Source organism: Pimephales promelas, chromosome 8, assembly GCF_988280905.1.
Source record: "Pimephales promelas chromosome 8, fPimPro1.hap1.1, whole genome shotgun sequence".
NCBI lineage: Eukaryota > Metazoa > Chordata > Actinopteri > Cypriniformes > Leuciscidae > Pimephales > Pimephales promelas.
The window spans coordinates 1040790-1055768 of record NC_142776.1 but is presented as its reverse complement, the minus strand read 5'-3'; the positions used below and the strand labels follow the sequence as shown (position 1 = coordinate 1055768).

Below are 14979 nucleotides of genomic sequence, written 5' to 3'. Positions count from 1 at the left end.
CATCGTGTGTGTGTGTGTGTGTCTGACCTCGCTCTGAGGACACATCCCTTCACCGAATCTCCAGTTCACACAAATAAACACACACACACTCATACTGTGTTTGCTGTCCAAGGCTGTGAGAGATTGCGAACCGCTCATTATCCGCATCCGGCCGGCTCCGGCATCCAGACGCGCTCTAACATCGAGCGAAGCCCAGCCGTTTACAGCCTCGCAGAGCGGCGTGGACACTGTATTTCTCACAGACAGACTCAGGGCTTCTCGTTACGTGTGAGAAAAGTACATATAATCGCTTGTAATTCTGTTGTTCAGAGCTGTTTTGAGTCTTACAGCCGGGTGAATACGGTGATTCTGCCGTCTGAGACTAATTAAAAATCCTAAAAGATTCCTCAAATCTTGAGCCGAAATCAGAAGTCTTTAATCATTATTTAATGTTCTCCAACAGCCGATTAATGACCGTTCTGGCTGTGGTTTAGGTTCGGGGTGACAATATACGCTCTTCAGACCCAGACAGCTGAGCAAACTGACAATGAATCAACGTGGAAACGACGTCTCTCATATCGAAACAACGTTGATTTTGCTCATCGAATTAACGTTGAACCAACGTCAGACGCGGCATTCTTCAAATCTAAATGAAAATCGAAAATTGGTTTGCTTTCATAACGTTGAAACAACGTTGATTTAAAGTTGATTTTCCGTTAGTTTTGAAAGAATGACGAGTCTGACGTTGGTTCAACGTTAATTCGATGAGCAAAACAATGTCAGATCAACGTTGTTTCGATGTCATGTTTCCACGTTGATTCAATGTCAGTTTGCTATCTGGGGAACGTTCTGGTAAGGTTATGGTGACATATTAGTGCTCTTTTCGTAATATAAATCTATGGCGTCCCCAGAATGTGTGTGTGAAATTTCAGCTCAGAATACCAGATCATTTACTAAAGCTTGTCATATTTGGGCTGTTTTGGCTGTGAGCAAAAATGCTCCGGTTTTGTGTGTGTCCCTTTAAATGTAAATGAGCTTTAGCTCCACCTCCGTTCAGAAGAGGGCGGAGCCTTTACATGAGCGTCAGAGACTCTGGTGTTGTGCGGAATTTAGACCCCGCCAAATTATTAACCCCCTATCACTGTTAGGTTTAAGTTAGTTGTGGGGGAGGGGTAGGATTAGGGGCGGGGTTGGGATTAGGCAATCAGGTACTGGGTAATAATTTAGCGAAATCTGATCAGCTTGTTTTTTGGCATGCTTGCAGAGAAAGACTCACCAGAACAGAGTTACTGGGTTTCACGGTGTCAGGGTTAGTAGAAGCAGCCGATTACAGCACGCGAAAAGTCAGATGTTCATGATATTTCCCCTTCCAATAATGTTAATTCATTAACCCTCTGGGGTTGTTCGGCCCAAATGGACCCGAAGAATTTAAATAAAGTTTTTTTTTAAAGTCACAGCTTCCTCGGAATGGTCTGAAATTTGGTGACTTTGTTGGTATTTGGTATTTGAACACCCAAAAAATTGGGGACAGGATGTGAACAGTCTAAGTGGTTGTAAAAAAAATAGTCACACTTGGGGTGTTTGGGTCCAAATGGACCCGCATGTTAAATAAATGGGAAATTGGCAAAAATGTGAAAATACTGAGTTTTTTTGTGCGTACAATCTACAAATCAGCCACGATCTTGAAAAAAAGCACACAACAGTGAAGGAGTGAATCTATAAAACATCAAGAGTGCAAAACGGACACATCTAGACACACACAAACACACACAAACACACTTTTATACACAAACACACCAAAAAAATTCAGATTATACATGTGTTTTGCATTTTTAAAATGCTCAGTTTGTCCACCAGATGGTATCCATCTCATTTCAAAAATTGCTTTTATGAGGCCTAGGCTTGACTCTAAAATGAAATACAGCTTTAAAAAAAATAAAAAAATATATTTTTTTAAATATTTTTTCTATGATGTTCAATGGGGGGAAATTTTGTCATAACTATTGCATTAATACTAATTATATATTTTTTTATTTTTGAAATTTTCTCAAAACAATATTATAAAAAATGAGTAAAAAAAAAAAAATCATAATTTTTTTTTTTTTAAATATAAATCCCGCCCTTTGGGTCCATTTGGACCCGAACACCCCGAGTGTGACTCTGAAACGAACGACCCCAGAGGGTTAAACGTACATTCAAAGTTTGGTCTTAATAATGTAGCATAAAAACATTATTTATTCATCGTTTATGAGTTTAGAGTTTTTTTTGCTGAAATGTTTCAGTTGGATGTTTGTTATTTCTTAAATGTAAAACATTCTGAGAACATTAAAAAGTAACGTTCCATAATGTTTGAACGTTCAAATAAAGTTTTTTTTTTAAAAATGAAACGTTTTGAACATTCAGGGGACATTCAGAAATAACGTTTTCGTGACATAATGGGAACATTTTTAGAGCATATTTCTATTAAATACGCACAAAGCTCCATTCTAAACGTGCATAGATAAAAAAATGAAAAAAGCTATTAATAGTCATGTTGTTTATCACAGATTGACAGCCTAATCAATGATAAAAAGCTCCTATAATGAACCACAAACAGGATCCACTGTATTTCATTTAATATTTTTATTGAAGAGAATGAAGGATGGTATTATAGTTCGGTCTTGTCTTCGGATGTTCCCGCCTCTTTCTGCTTCTGTGGAGAGGAGACGCTCAGTGTTCACACAGTGTTGATAACAGCAGTGATTGTGCTTCAGTCTCGGCCTCACCTGCAGCTCTCCGGCCAGGAACGAGTCACAGAAGCTCTGCACGCGCTCAGCGGTGATCTCACCCGACGGCATGAGCCACTTCTCATCCAGGGTGCCATCATAGATGCCGACCCGTGGCAGGTCACGTGACTCCAGGCCGAAGTACTCCAGCACGCGCGCGTTTGACTTCTCGCTTCCGTTGACCAGCACAAACAACATCTGCGTTCCACAAAAACATTCATCATCACGTCTCTAGCAAACTGTTCAACCCGTTTAAATCAAATGAGAAGTCACGATTCATTTTGTTAATTTTTTTTAATAGGACTCAGCTATAGTTTATTAATTTGCACGTTTCAAGATTTATGTTCAGTATCTGCACAGTTTTCCATCCCTAAGATCCTCAGTTGTTTTTGTGACAGATAAATATTACTCTCAGTGTAAAATGGAGACCCTAATTATCTTGTAATTACATGAAAAAGTTTGGGTTTTGTTCAAAATTCATGCATGAATATAACTTTAATGAAAGGTTTTGATCCACTTCAAATGTTGTATATATCAGTCTGTCGCTTTAAACTAAAAGATTTCTAATATACACTCGTATACACTATTTCTGAAAGTTCTGGAAGAATCCTGGCGTGACCTGGAGAATATTAGGGTCAATGGGCGGAGCGCTTGAGTAATCAGCTCAGAAGCTCTTAATCCCATTAGAGAGTAAAACAGCGCGACTTTACCTCATCGTCCTCTTAAATAACACTCTCTCCATCGGCTCCACGCGGGAAAATCGCTCGTTTATATTACCTTGCCGGTGTATTTTGGCGCGAGATCCCTGAAGCGCTCCTGAAGCGGGTCTGAGTCCGTGCGCCCTCTGTTGGCGAACAGCAGCACGTGCGTCTTCACCTCGGACTGGAACAGACCCACGGCAGACTGACACACACACACACACACGAGGAATCATACTGTGATTCGGCTTCCTTTATTCAGTCGACGATTTCTCCATGCAGCGACAGCTATCATATATCGCAAAGAGACATCATAAGGAATGCCGAACCTGACATAATAATAAATAAATGAATAAATATACAAAGAAATGTATATAAAAACAAAAACAAATAATTATTTATACTTTCATTTCTTCACTCTAAAAAAATGCTGGGTTGTTTTAACCCAATTTTGGGTTAAATTTGTACAAACCCAGCCATTGGGTTAAATTTTTAAATTATATTTAAATGGCTGGGTTTAGGGTTAGGGTTAAAACAACCCAGCATTTTTTAGAGTGTTTATTTAGGCTGTGTTTAATTGTATTTTTTCCCACAAAAATTATTTATTTATCTATTTATTAGTGCATTTATTTATGCATATGTTTTAATGTCTTTTATTATCTTGTCTATATTAGATCATTAGATCGTTTCCTCGCAGTTATGTTTTCTGATCACACAAAAATCATGAAAAGAATTGCACAGAGTTGCTGAATGCAGAATTTCAAAAATAATGTTATGAAGCGATAATAAATCAACATCAATCATATCATTATTTATCGTGTTCATTTAATTAAAAAACAGAGTGGAAAATAGCTCATGCGTTGAATAATTCAACAGATTTGTTGGCATATTTAATTTTATTATTTTACAGATTTTTATTCTGCATCACGATGTTGGTCTACTAGTTATTGCACAATTATTTTAATTATAATTATATATAAAATCAGATTAACATTACAAAGAAGAGACGAGACAAGAAGTTGAGGTGTGTGTGTGTGTGTGTTCAGTACCGCTTGATTATACTCTGTGACGTAGCGAATGTTATTCATGGTCATAAAGCGCACGAGTCCATCAGCATCAACTTTCTTGGCCTCAGAGAGATTCAGGTGCTCCTGATGAAGATCAGCCTGTAACACACACACACACACACACACACACACACACACACACACACACACATTAGGAGTTTTCCAGCTAAACGGTGAACGTTAATGGAACATTGTATCATTCTTCAAACATTATGGAAATGTTACTTTTGAATGTTCTCTGAACGTTCTGAAACAATTTGTTACATTATTATTATTATTTTTTTGATGAACTGAAACTTTAAGAACTTACATGAACTATGTATAAATATGTTTTTGTGCTAATGTTTTGAGAACATTATTAAAGTCCAGATAACTTTATTTACTTTACTGTAAGAACTTTTTTATTTTTTATTTTGCTGGGTACAAAAACATGACAAGTAAACAAATTTGCACAAAAACAACAAAAAACAAATACACTTAACTCTAAACTCACGTTATTTAAATAAACTCACATTATTTATTTACCTTAAACGTATAATAAATCGAATCTATTCACACCTTTGATTATATGCATTATTTCATAATTGAAATTGCTCCATATTTTATATATCAATATTTTTCAAAAGCAGTGGTTTTGTTTCTATGCGAGTCATTTTCTCAAGCGCTGATGAGTCTACTAATAAATTGAACCATTGGGTGAGATATTTTTGTTCTACTTCCAATTTAATATTAGTCTACTTTTTTATGTTTTTATTTCTTTTGAAGCACTTCAAGGGCCGTACCATGATAGTAGTTGAACAAACCCCGGGTTACAGGATTAGTTGAGTCAAAACCAAACCAATCCAACCAGGCTTTAACTTATACTGAGTTTAGGAGTGACATCATCAGTAGCGAACAGCCAATCACACGCTGAGAAAGAGTGAAACTCATTCAAAACACATTTAAATGAATTTCTCGCGAGAGAAGCAGCGCAATTCACTTATTAAATAAAAGTATTCAAATATTACGAATTTAAACAAATTTACACAGCAGCCGTCTATGAAAGAGAACAACTAAAAGAAAAGGTCTCGCTACTGTATATCAGTGCAAGTAAAAGTTGTGAAGTTAGTTTACACAGTTGCTCACATATAGTTATTTTATAGCTAAATCTATTGATTATATTGATTTATTTGACCTTTATTCATTTCAAATATGCGTTATAATAAACGATGAACTAAAACCGTACATGTGTGATTGATTAAGGGTAAAATAATTACATAAATAATTTCTAAATCAAATGTATCATTCTAAATAAGTATTATTAAACGCCAGACAATTTTGTCTTTAAAAATCATTTGCTATGTAGTGACCTTTAAAGCTACACTGTGTGATTTTTAACCCCATCTAGTGGTGAACCAGTGAATATTAGTTTCTGTTCCTCTCAATTCCGATTTCGTTTTAACTCCTACGGTGGCCAATGTAGTCCAAGATTAACACGGCTTCCAGTTCGACCTCGTCCATGAGTGTTAGCTAAAACGCGAAAGGCGAAGCTTGAATTAACGGGTGTGTCCCTCTTTGGCTAATGTACTTTCAAGATGGCGACCGACATTAGAACCCCTTACCCGTATGCATTTTCAATGGCATATAATATACACTCACGAAAATACTTTATTACTTTAACGAAGTAAATATACATTAATGAGCACGTATATTTTTGAAAGAACTGTTTTTAGCTAAGAATAAACTAAACGAGTTACACAGTGTAGCTTTAATGTGGAGTAGAAACAGTTCATCGTGTCAGACATGTGACATTTTGCTCACAGCTGATTGGTCCAAGTTTGGTTTGGAACCTCTCATCGCGAGCATCACCAGGTTAGCCGCGGTGCGCGAGTTACTATGGCGATGAGCACGCTAAAAGCCAAACCACTGTCATGATGCGGATGCCTAAACCCAGGGTTGACGAACTAACCTGCGGGCCCCTGGGAGAGCTTCGAGTGCCCGTTCCCTGTGTGTGTGTGTGTGTGTGTGTGTGTGTGTGTGTGTGCGGGGTTTACCTTCCTGAAGATGGAGATGGTGTCGGAGGCGATGCCGTATCTGGCCCACACCTCCTGTTCCCCGCACACCGCGACCGGGAGAGACGTCATCTGTGCAGCGGCGGACAGGAACTCCTTGTACCCGCGAGCGGCGTCCGTCTGACGCAGAGACGGAGACACTGATGTTAACACTCGTCATACTTACACCTTAGAAGTGTGTACTCTTTTTGTGAAGAAAAAGTAGATACTTTTGAGCGTGTAGCAAAACAAGCGTAGGGACACAATTTCACGTCATACAACTGCTCTCTTATTACAGTAAACTGGCCTGTCAATCATCTTTGCTTCTGGTAAACTCTCTTCTACACACTAGTACGCTTTGAGACACACTTATTCTGATCTCACAGACCGTTGAGGATGGATGGACATTGAGACTCGGGGTGTAACGACAGCTCATGTTTGCCGGATCTGTGGCTCTGGTTGTGTGTGTGTGTGTGTGTGTGTGTGTATGTGTGTGTGTTTATGGAGCGCTGGACGTGCCAATCCCACAATCCCAGATCCCGGCCTCGTCCTCCTCACACACAGACGGCCAGAGGACTCGGCATTCTGGGATTCCACAACTGGACTATCCTGAGACTCATCTGGGAACTTGTCCAGCTATACTGACTAACACACACACACACACACACACACTCACTAACCCGACCCCTAAACTTACTCATCACACACACACACACACACACACACACACACTCACTCACTCACTAACCCGACCCCTAAACTTACTCATCACACACACACACACACACACACACACACACACTCACTAACCCGACCCCTAAACTTACTCATCACACACACACACACACACACACACACACACACACTCACTAACCCGACCCCTAAACTTACTCATCACACACACACACACACACACACACACACTCACTAACCCGACCCCTAAACTTACTCATCACACACACACACACACACACAAACCCGACCCCTAAACTTACTCATCACACACACACACACACACACACACTAACCCGACCCCTAAACTTACTCATCACACACACACACACACACACGCACACACACACACACACAAACCCGACCCCTAAACTTACTCATCACACACACACACACACACACACACACACACACACACACACACACTAACCCGACCCCTAAACTTACTCATCACACACACACACACACGCACACACACACAAACCCGACCCCTAAACTTACTCATCACACACACACACACACACACACACACACCTGGAAGAACCCGATGACGGCCACTTCAGTGGAGTTGATGAAGGCCTCGGCCGCAGGAACATCCTTCAGTCTGAGGACGCCGTTCTCTGAACATCAACACACATACACACACACACACACACACACACATTAATATCAAGTCTAGCGCTTCTCACAACATTGTTTCAAAAGCAGCTTTATAAAGAAATCATGTTAATGTTTAGAATTTCTTAATTTCTTCATGCATTATAGTGGGAATTTATCAGATTACAGCTGTTGTGATCAATAGTTTACAGTTTTTCTCGATTGTTTACACACATTTTCTGAAAGAATCCCTCATATTCTCAGAACTCTACACACAAATCTAAAAACACTCACACACTTGGCAAAACCCCCCAATTCTCCTGCAAAATGAAACTTTACATTCAAAACAATGTTATTTCTTCTCAAAATGGTATTTTGTTTTCAAATGACGCACACAAACCATCATATGAATAGACATTTATAAGAATCAGTTGAACACTGATGTGCTCAATGTAAAACACTATGATCAATGGAAAACACTTCTTCTCCATTCATCATAATGACTTGGGCCTTTTTTTGTTCAGTGTTACACTTACTACAGACATTACATACATAAGTGTGTTGTAAAATATTTGAGAATATTGTTTTTATACCCAGAACATACAAATACACGGTAACAAATATATTTTATTTTTCCCACAAAATCAATGGGAGATAGATCCCACATTTTGTACACCCCAACCAACACAAAGTTGCACATACAGTGGCCTACATACAAAACAACAGAATTTTTTATGTTATGTTACAGTAAAAAAAGAAATAAAAAAAAAATATCTATGCTGCATTCTCTCTTTGGTTTTGGTATTTTATGCTAAAGCTCTGATTGCTAATTGTAAAACTGTGTGACGGGTGTTTGCCCATGTGACGAGTCAGTGTGAATATTTGAATGGCAGTGTGTTCCTCGTGAAAACAAGAGATTTTCTGCATGAAAATTGTGCCAAATGCAGAGAATTGTGTGTAGTGTTTTGAAAAACGTGTGTTTTAGAACTGCAATTCGAGTGTAAAGCAGGAATTGTGCTTGTAGTTCAGCAGAATTGGTTCAGGGGGTTGGTCAATGAGTTACATGTTGTGGTCATTGTGTCTCAAGTACCAGAAAATGTGTGTAAACAATCGAGAAAAACTGTAATAAAAGCAATCGAGGCCACGGCCGACAGTGATCGAGAACATCAGGTTACACACACTCAGAACATCCCGTTCCAAAACACCTCTTCTTTAATAGAACATTGTATCATTCTTCACACATTATGAAATGTTACTTTTGAATGTTCTTTGAACTTTCTGAAACAAGTCGTTACATTTAAAAAAAAAATAGATGAACTGAAACTTTAACATTTAAAAAAATGTTAGTCCAACTACAAAGTTTCAGAAACAAAAGTTGTAGAAACAAAAATATTTTTGGCACAAACATTATTAAACATAACTTTTAATGAACTGTCTATTAATGTTAAGAATGTTTGTTCATAACCTTCTTTAGGCATCTAACAGACAAAAACGTGTAAACATTAACAATATTTAATTTAGTTAGTTATTAGAGTTAGTTTGAGGCTTATTTAAAGCATATAATTTTATGCAAGATATTTGAAGATATTTCTCATATTAATATTTGAGGATATTAAAGTCTTACCTGGATCTTCTGCTGTCACACACACAGTCAATAAAGAAAAAACAATGAGAAACATCATGACTACACTAAATATGGACAAACTGTGTGAAGAAAGAAAGAGAAGAAGCCCACCGGTTGTGCTCGTGTGAGGGGTCCGAGCGTGGGTCACGTGACCGTCTCAAGGCTGATGCTGATTGGCTGAGGTGTGTGAAACGGACAGGTGTGCGGTCAGACGCTTTAGATTACGTGTCACTGAACACACACGTGTTGGTTTTCCTCCAGAAGGAAACTCAGTATGGAAATTACAATAACACAATATTGTAAAATGCAATCGGTGGTAAAGAGATTTTCATTGAAACTCAAGGATCCAAACAGACAACAGAAGAAACCTGCTTCATGTGTCATTAAGAAATATAAATTGTATATAAATTGTCATATAATTCCATATTAAGAAATGATATATTTTTATATAAGGGTCCATAATGTTTTTAAGAAAAATGTATTTTGAATTATATATTTTAACAATAAAACAAAACGGCAATGACCACAGACCACAAACAAATCAAAACACATAATAATAATAATAATTAAATAATAATAATAATAATAATACAATGAAAAAATAAGTAGCCTAAATAAAAATATACAAAATTTAAAAATAAATAAATAAATAAATCATACTTTTATCAATTTTAGGTTAAAGGTTTTGAAAAAAAAAAAAAAAAAACCCTTGTTAAATCCTGGGACTATATAAGGAACTGTTGTAATATCCAGCAAAAGAAAATTAGGCTTATGAAATATTTTTGACATCTTTTGAATTGATTATCATAAAACACACCACAGAGATTTGGATGTGTGTTTGAGAGTGTGTGTTGTGCCAGTCAGGAGTCATGTGACCGTCGACCGGGAATTTTTTTACGAGCCGTTCAAATCTATGCAAGATCGCTGTGAAAATACAGGCCGGAAGTCAAAAGACAACGAGCGCAGCGCTGAAAAGGGGCGGGGCTACATAAGGACTATACATGAATATAGTTGAGGAAATAAAAGTTGCTGAAAATTATTATTAAGCCGTCACCCATTACCAGCCCCTCCAGTAGCGGTTTTGGGTGCCAGCTCAGCTCGTGGCTTGATTGGAGCTTGTCAAGGGACCGTTTACATATCGCGTATTTTGCGCGCTAAAGTTCGTTCAAATGTAGGCGCGCTCATTATTCACGCAACGCGCTCATTTTTTTACATGCGCAGTAAAATTAAAAAGTCAACATGAAGGATGGGGGATCTTCTCCGTAATTAAATCTTTTATCACAGCTACATCAAGCGTTTTTCGCTGGTGGAAATCCATCGAACTATGCAACCAAACGAAATGGTTGCATAGTTTACTAAAATATTTGATAATGTGCATTATAAATGTCAGTAATTTATCTTTTTTTGACGCATTATTTTTATTAAAAAAAATTTAATGCTGAAATATGCGAGGTTTATCTTTTTATAAACCGCCAATGAGCCCCTCATTTAATTTGAATCATTAGCTAAATTATTTCACAATATTAAATGTAAAGAAATACATATATCAGCAGAACATGGATGTGTTTAACCGATATTCCCTGCTGCCATTTAATATTCATCAAGATGTGAAATAATTCTATTTCCCGCAAACGAAAACATTCTGGCTATATTATGAACAAACATACTTCCTGTAATGTTGATAAAACGCTCTTTCAAAGTTATATGTTTTTTAATAATGTTCTTAGGAGTGATCCAGCTCTCAGATTTAATCAAAAATATCTTTAATTGTGTCCCAAAGATGAACGAAAGTCTTGGTTGAACAACATGAGGGAGAGTAAAAACCGAGTTTTCATTTTTGGGTGAACTAACCCTTTAATATTCACATAAACAAGATTTTTTTTTTTTTTTAACGTTCAGAGAACAATCAAAAATAAAGTTTTCATAGCCTAGCTTATTGTGAACATTAGCTAAATTATTTTTCTACACATGTTGTGCTCGTCTGTAATTGGTTAAACCGGTTCACATCGGGGTGGATTAAGAGCTGTCTCTTCTCAACACGAGAGAGTCCGGGTTCAAGATAGAGCTAATGCTTAGCTAAGAGTTAAAAACAAACTGTGTTCATACAGACACAAGTCATGCAACGTGTAACAGTGTGTGTTTATGCTAATGACTAGCGATTTTCATTTCTAGATTTGCCACAAAGATCAGACCTCAGAAGATGTTAATGAAAGTCTCATCTTATTTTGATTCCCGAGTATTATAAACAACAAGCCTATTGTATGCATTTTACACAGTGAAAACACAATTTATTTGCCTAAAACCTAAAACTGGTTGCCAATGAATAGGACGCTAATAAAATTTGTTGGATATTGACTTCAATATCTTTTGGCTTTACTAAGATTTCCCCCCAAATTAGGCAAGAATGAACCCGGTGTTCTTCATATTTTTGCCGAAAACAAAAACACTTGAATCCAACAAACTCATGAATACGATTTTCAACCGCAGACTAACTCTCATTAGCTATATAAACTCATAGATGTGTTTGAATACGTGTCACAGCGAATAAACAAACACACGAGAACATTACAGCACATGTTAATGAGCAGATTATGCAATAACTAAATGACTGTGGATTAGAGCTGCTTACTCTTGAATTAGCAAAGGTCAGATATAACCGTGTGTTTAGGATCAGGGTAGATCAGGTGTGTGTTTCTCAGATTAGCAGCTTAAGCTAAAAACAGATAGCAGTCGCAGGTTAGAGACTTAAAGAGCCTGACCTGAGATCAGACACATGAAATCAACATGAACTAGAACATTCAAAGTAGAGCCCGACCGATACCGATACAAATATTTTTGGGTTTTAAAATCCGATATTCCGATATATCGGCCGATATTTTTTTTTATTTATTAAATATTGTTGGAATTCACACACTTTTCTGCACAAGATACGTTTGATACTTTTTCTCTATGTCTAAATGTTCACTCCTCGCAAGTTTAACTTACATTTTACAATGCAGGGACTGTAACTAGAGATATGCTAGTTATAAATAAAGTAATAATTACTTTATTTAGCCAGAAAAAGTTAATTGTGGTTTCCAAGCTCATTAATGTTAACGTTAGCGGTCTTCCACTGATGATAGTGGTATTAGCTAGCTTTGTGGTTAGCTAGTCTATGATGAGCCATAAGATGACATCACACTGCAAATTGTAAAACATACATTTTCAATATAACAGGCCAAGGAGAGATGATTGAAGCGCGTTACGTCCATTTTTATTTTATTTTTTAAATATTCATTTATCGGCCATTATAACTGCTGATACCGATATTATGGAAAATGCCTAATATCGGCCGATATATCGGTTTGGCTCTAATTCAAAGTAATGTAATGTTTGTAAAATTGTAATTCCCTTAACGTATGTAAAACATTTAAACTTTCAGAGAACATGCAGAAAATGTTTTCATAACCGAATAGGAACGTGAGCACAACGTTCTTCCAATATATTTTGTCATCTGGGATGTGTTGATAATATGAAAATTAGATTAAAACTGGGGATAGAGAAAGTGTTAATCGACTAATGAGCATAAAGGTGTTCGAACGCACATTCATCATATCTGGTGTTCATGTCTGCAGATGTTCTGAATAAACCACACGCGTGTCCTCCGCTGTAAGAGCCTGAAGTCCTTAAAATACTCCGTGTCAATCTCCTGATCCTTCTATCTGCTTCTGTCGGAGGCGTTTGAGGATCAGAAGATTAGTCGAGCGCTATAAAAGAGTCCGGCAGCAACACTGGACACGAGCTGAAGCGAGACACCGCAGAAGAGCCAGAGACTCCAGCACAGGTAAGAGATACGCCTCACCTGAGAACGAAGAGAGAAAGACTTCGATTTATTTATTTTTAGACATTCTACTGACTTACTTTGCAACTACATGTAAACTAACTCTCATTAGAGTATTAGTAGACTGTTGGGTTATGGTTAGGTGCTCGGGTTCGGGTTAGGAGAATAAGTTGACTTGTACTTGCCAAGTTACTCATATTTTGTTGGGGGAGCATCACAATAAAGTGTTGGCAGATATCATGCAGTCGACTAATAATCTAATGAGAGTTAGCTGAAGTGGACTGTAGAAATAAAGTGTAACAGATAAAGAACAGACAGATTTAGTGATTGTAATGCGAGTCAAAATTACACCAGTTGAACTACAGGTGAAGTGCCGAGATTTCCATGGATGCTTGTTTACGCCATGGAATATAAAGTTTGGATTTGGAAACTCGCCATTACTGTAGACTTCATAGATTACAGACGACAGCGAATGAGAGCGCTGGGCATCTCCTCTACGAGATTAGCATGATTATGTAAAGAGCTTATCATTCACACTGTCCGTATCACAAGGAAAACAGATGTTGGTAAATTAACTCGTTGTGTAACCAGCAGATTAGGATTAACACAATCCCAAAATTAGAAGATTAACAGCTAACCTGTTGAGGACATCAGTAAAGGGGACGGTAGAGACACTTTTTAAGGTAAACCTGTTTATGTTTCAGTGAGAGAGAGAAATGGACGCCCCAGCACCCGTTGAGAAGAGAGGACCACCAAAGTTCAAGCAGAGGGCCGCTCGTACCTTCAAGAGCAAGGCTCCCAAACCCGGCCAGAAAGGCTTCGGAGACGACATCCCTGGGATGGAGGGTCTCGGCACAGGTAAAGACTGGCGTCTCAGTCGCCTTCGTCACGCTAATATTGTTTCAGTGTTTTGAATGAGTCTGACCACCTTCTCTCTCTGGGTTTCAACAGACATCACTGTGGTTTGCCCCTGGGAAGCTTTCGGTGACATGGAGCTCAGCGATCTGGCCAAATATGGCATTTTGTAGAAACTTTCCTTCTGAAGAATCTTTCTTTTGGATATCAGCCAAGATGATCATGTAATATTACTCACACCAAGCCTAACCTAGGCCGCGGACGCTTCAGCCCAACACACAACGAGGAAACGACATGATTCGCATTGTTTTTGGAGGGAAATAATGTCACAGTGACTCTTGAATGGATCTCAGAGCTGCAATATCACGCTATGATCATCTCTCTGCTAAATGTTGTGGTAAAATATAGAACTATGAACAAATCGACTATTTTTTTGAACTGTACTTGATTGTGTCTGTGTCAGAATCTACACCATGGTTAATTAAAACCCTTGATTTGGCAGTAGAACACAATAAAACATTTATTTTCCCAAATGTGTGTAGTTTGTCTGTTCTCTTTCACAACTGGAAGATAATCTATAAACTGGGTCCATTTTGAAACAAGTTAATTTCACTTATTTGGTCAAATATGAACCTCTAAATAAGTCTCAAAGTGTAAAATCTTGTTTTCATATTCATTGGTCATAGGCATCGCCACTAACAAAATAACGTTACAATCTGAGAAATATGGTATTAATTCAGATAAATACCTATGGCTTTATATAAAACTACTAATTCGCTTTTGTAGGGTTTATAAATTTCTTTAAAGCTGTA

The 14979-nt window shown here is 37.6% G+C and overlaps 2 protein-coding genes across 3 annotated transcripts; one reads left to right on the top strand and one right to left on the bottom strand.

The window, feature by feature from the left end:
• Positions 1-2584: 2584 nt before the first annotated feature.
• On the bottom strand, positions 2585-9597 carry erp27 (endoplasmic reticulum protein 27). 2 transcript variants are annotated; one of them, XM_039656610.2, is made up of 7 exons: positions 9493-9597; positions 7806-7891; positions 6543-6680; positions 4492-4608; positions 3522-3647; positions 2745-2942; positions 2585-2668 (listed from the first exon to the last, which is right to left on the bottom strand). In XM_039656610.2, the coding sequence occupies exons 1-7, from the start codon at positions 9548-9550 to the stop codon at positions 2627-2629; spliced, it is 765 nt and encodes a 254-aa protein (XP_039512544.2). In that variant the 5' UTR covers positions 9551-9597; the 3' UTR covers positions 2585-2626. The 2 variants fall into 2 exon arrangements, with proteins under 2 accessions (XP_039512544.2, XP_088989808.1); XM_089133682.1 differs by having other exon boundaries at positions 2585-2671; positions 9493-9565.
• A 3312-nt stretch (positions 9598-12909) lies between these two features.
• LOC120467979 (retinal cone rhodopsin-sensitive cGMP 3',5'-cyclic phosphodiesterase subunit gamma-like) lies at positions 12910-14700 on the top strand. Its single transcript, XM_039656617.2, has 3 exons — positions 12910-13315; positions 14017-14170; positions 14264-14700. Exons 2-3 carry the CDS (start codon positions 14029-14031, stop codon positions 14338-14340), a joined length of 219 nt encoding a protein of 72 aa, XP_039512551.1. The 5' UTR covers positions 12910-13315; positions 14017-14028; the 3' UTR covers positions 14341-14700.
• Positions 14701-14979: the final 279 nt, after the last annotated feature.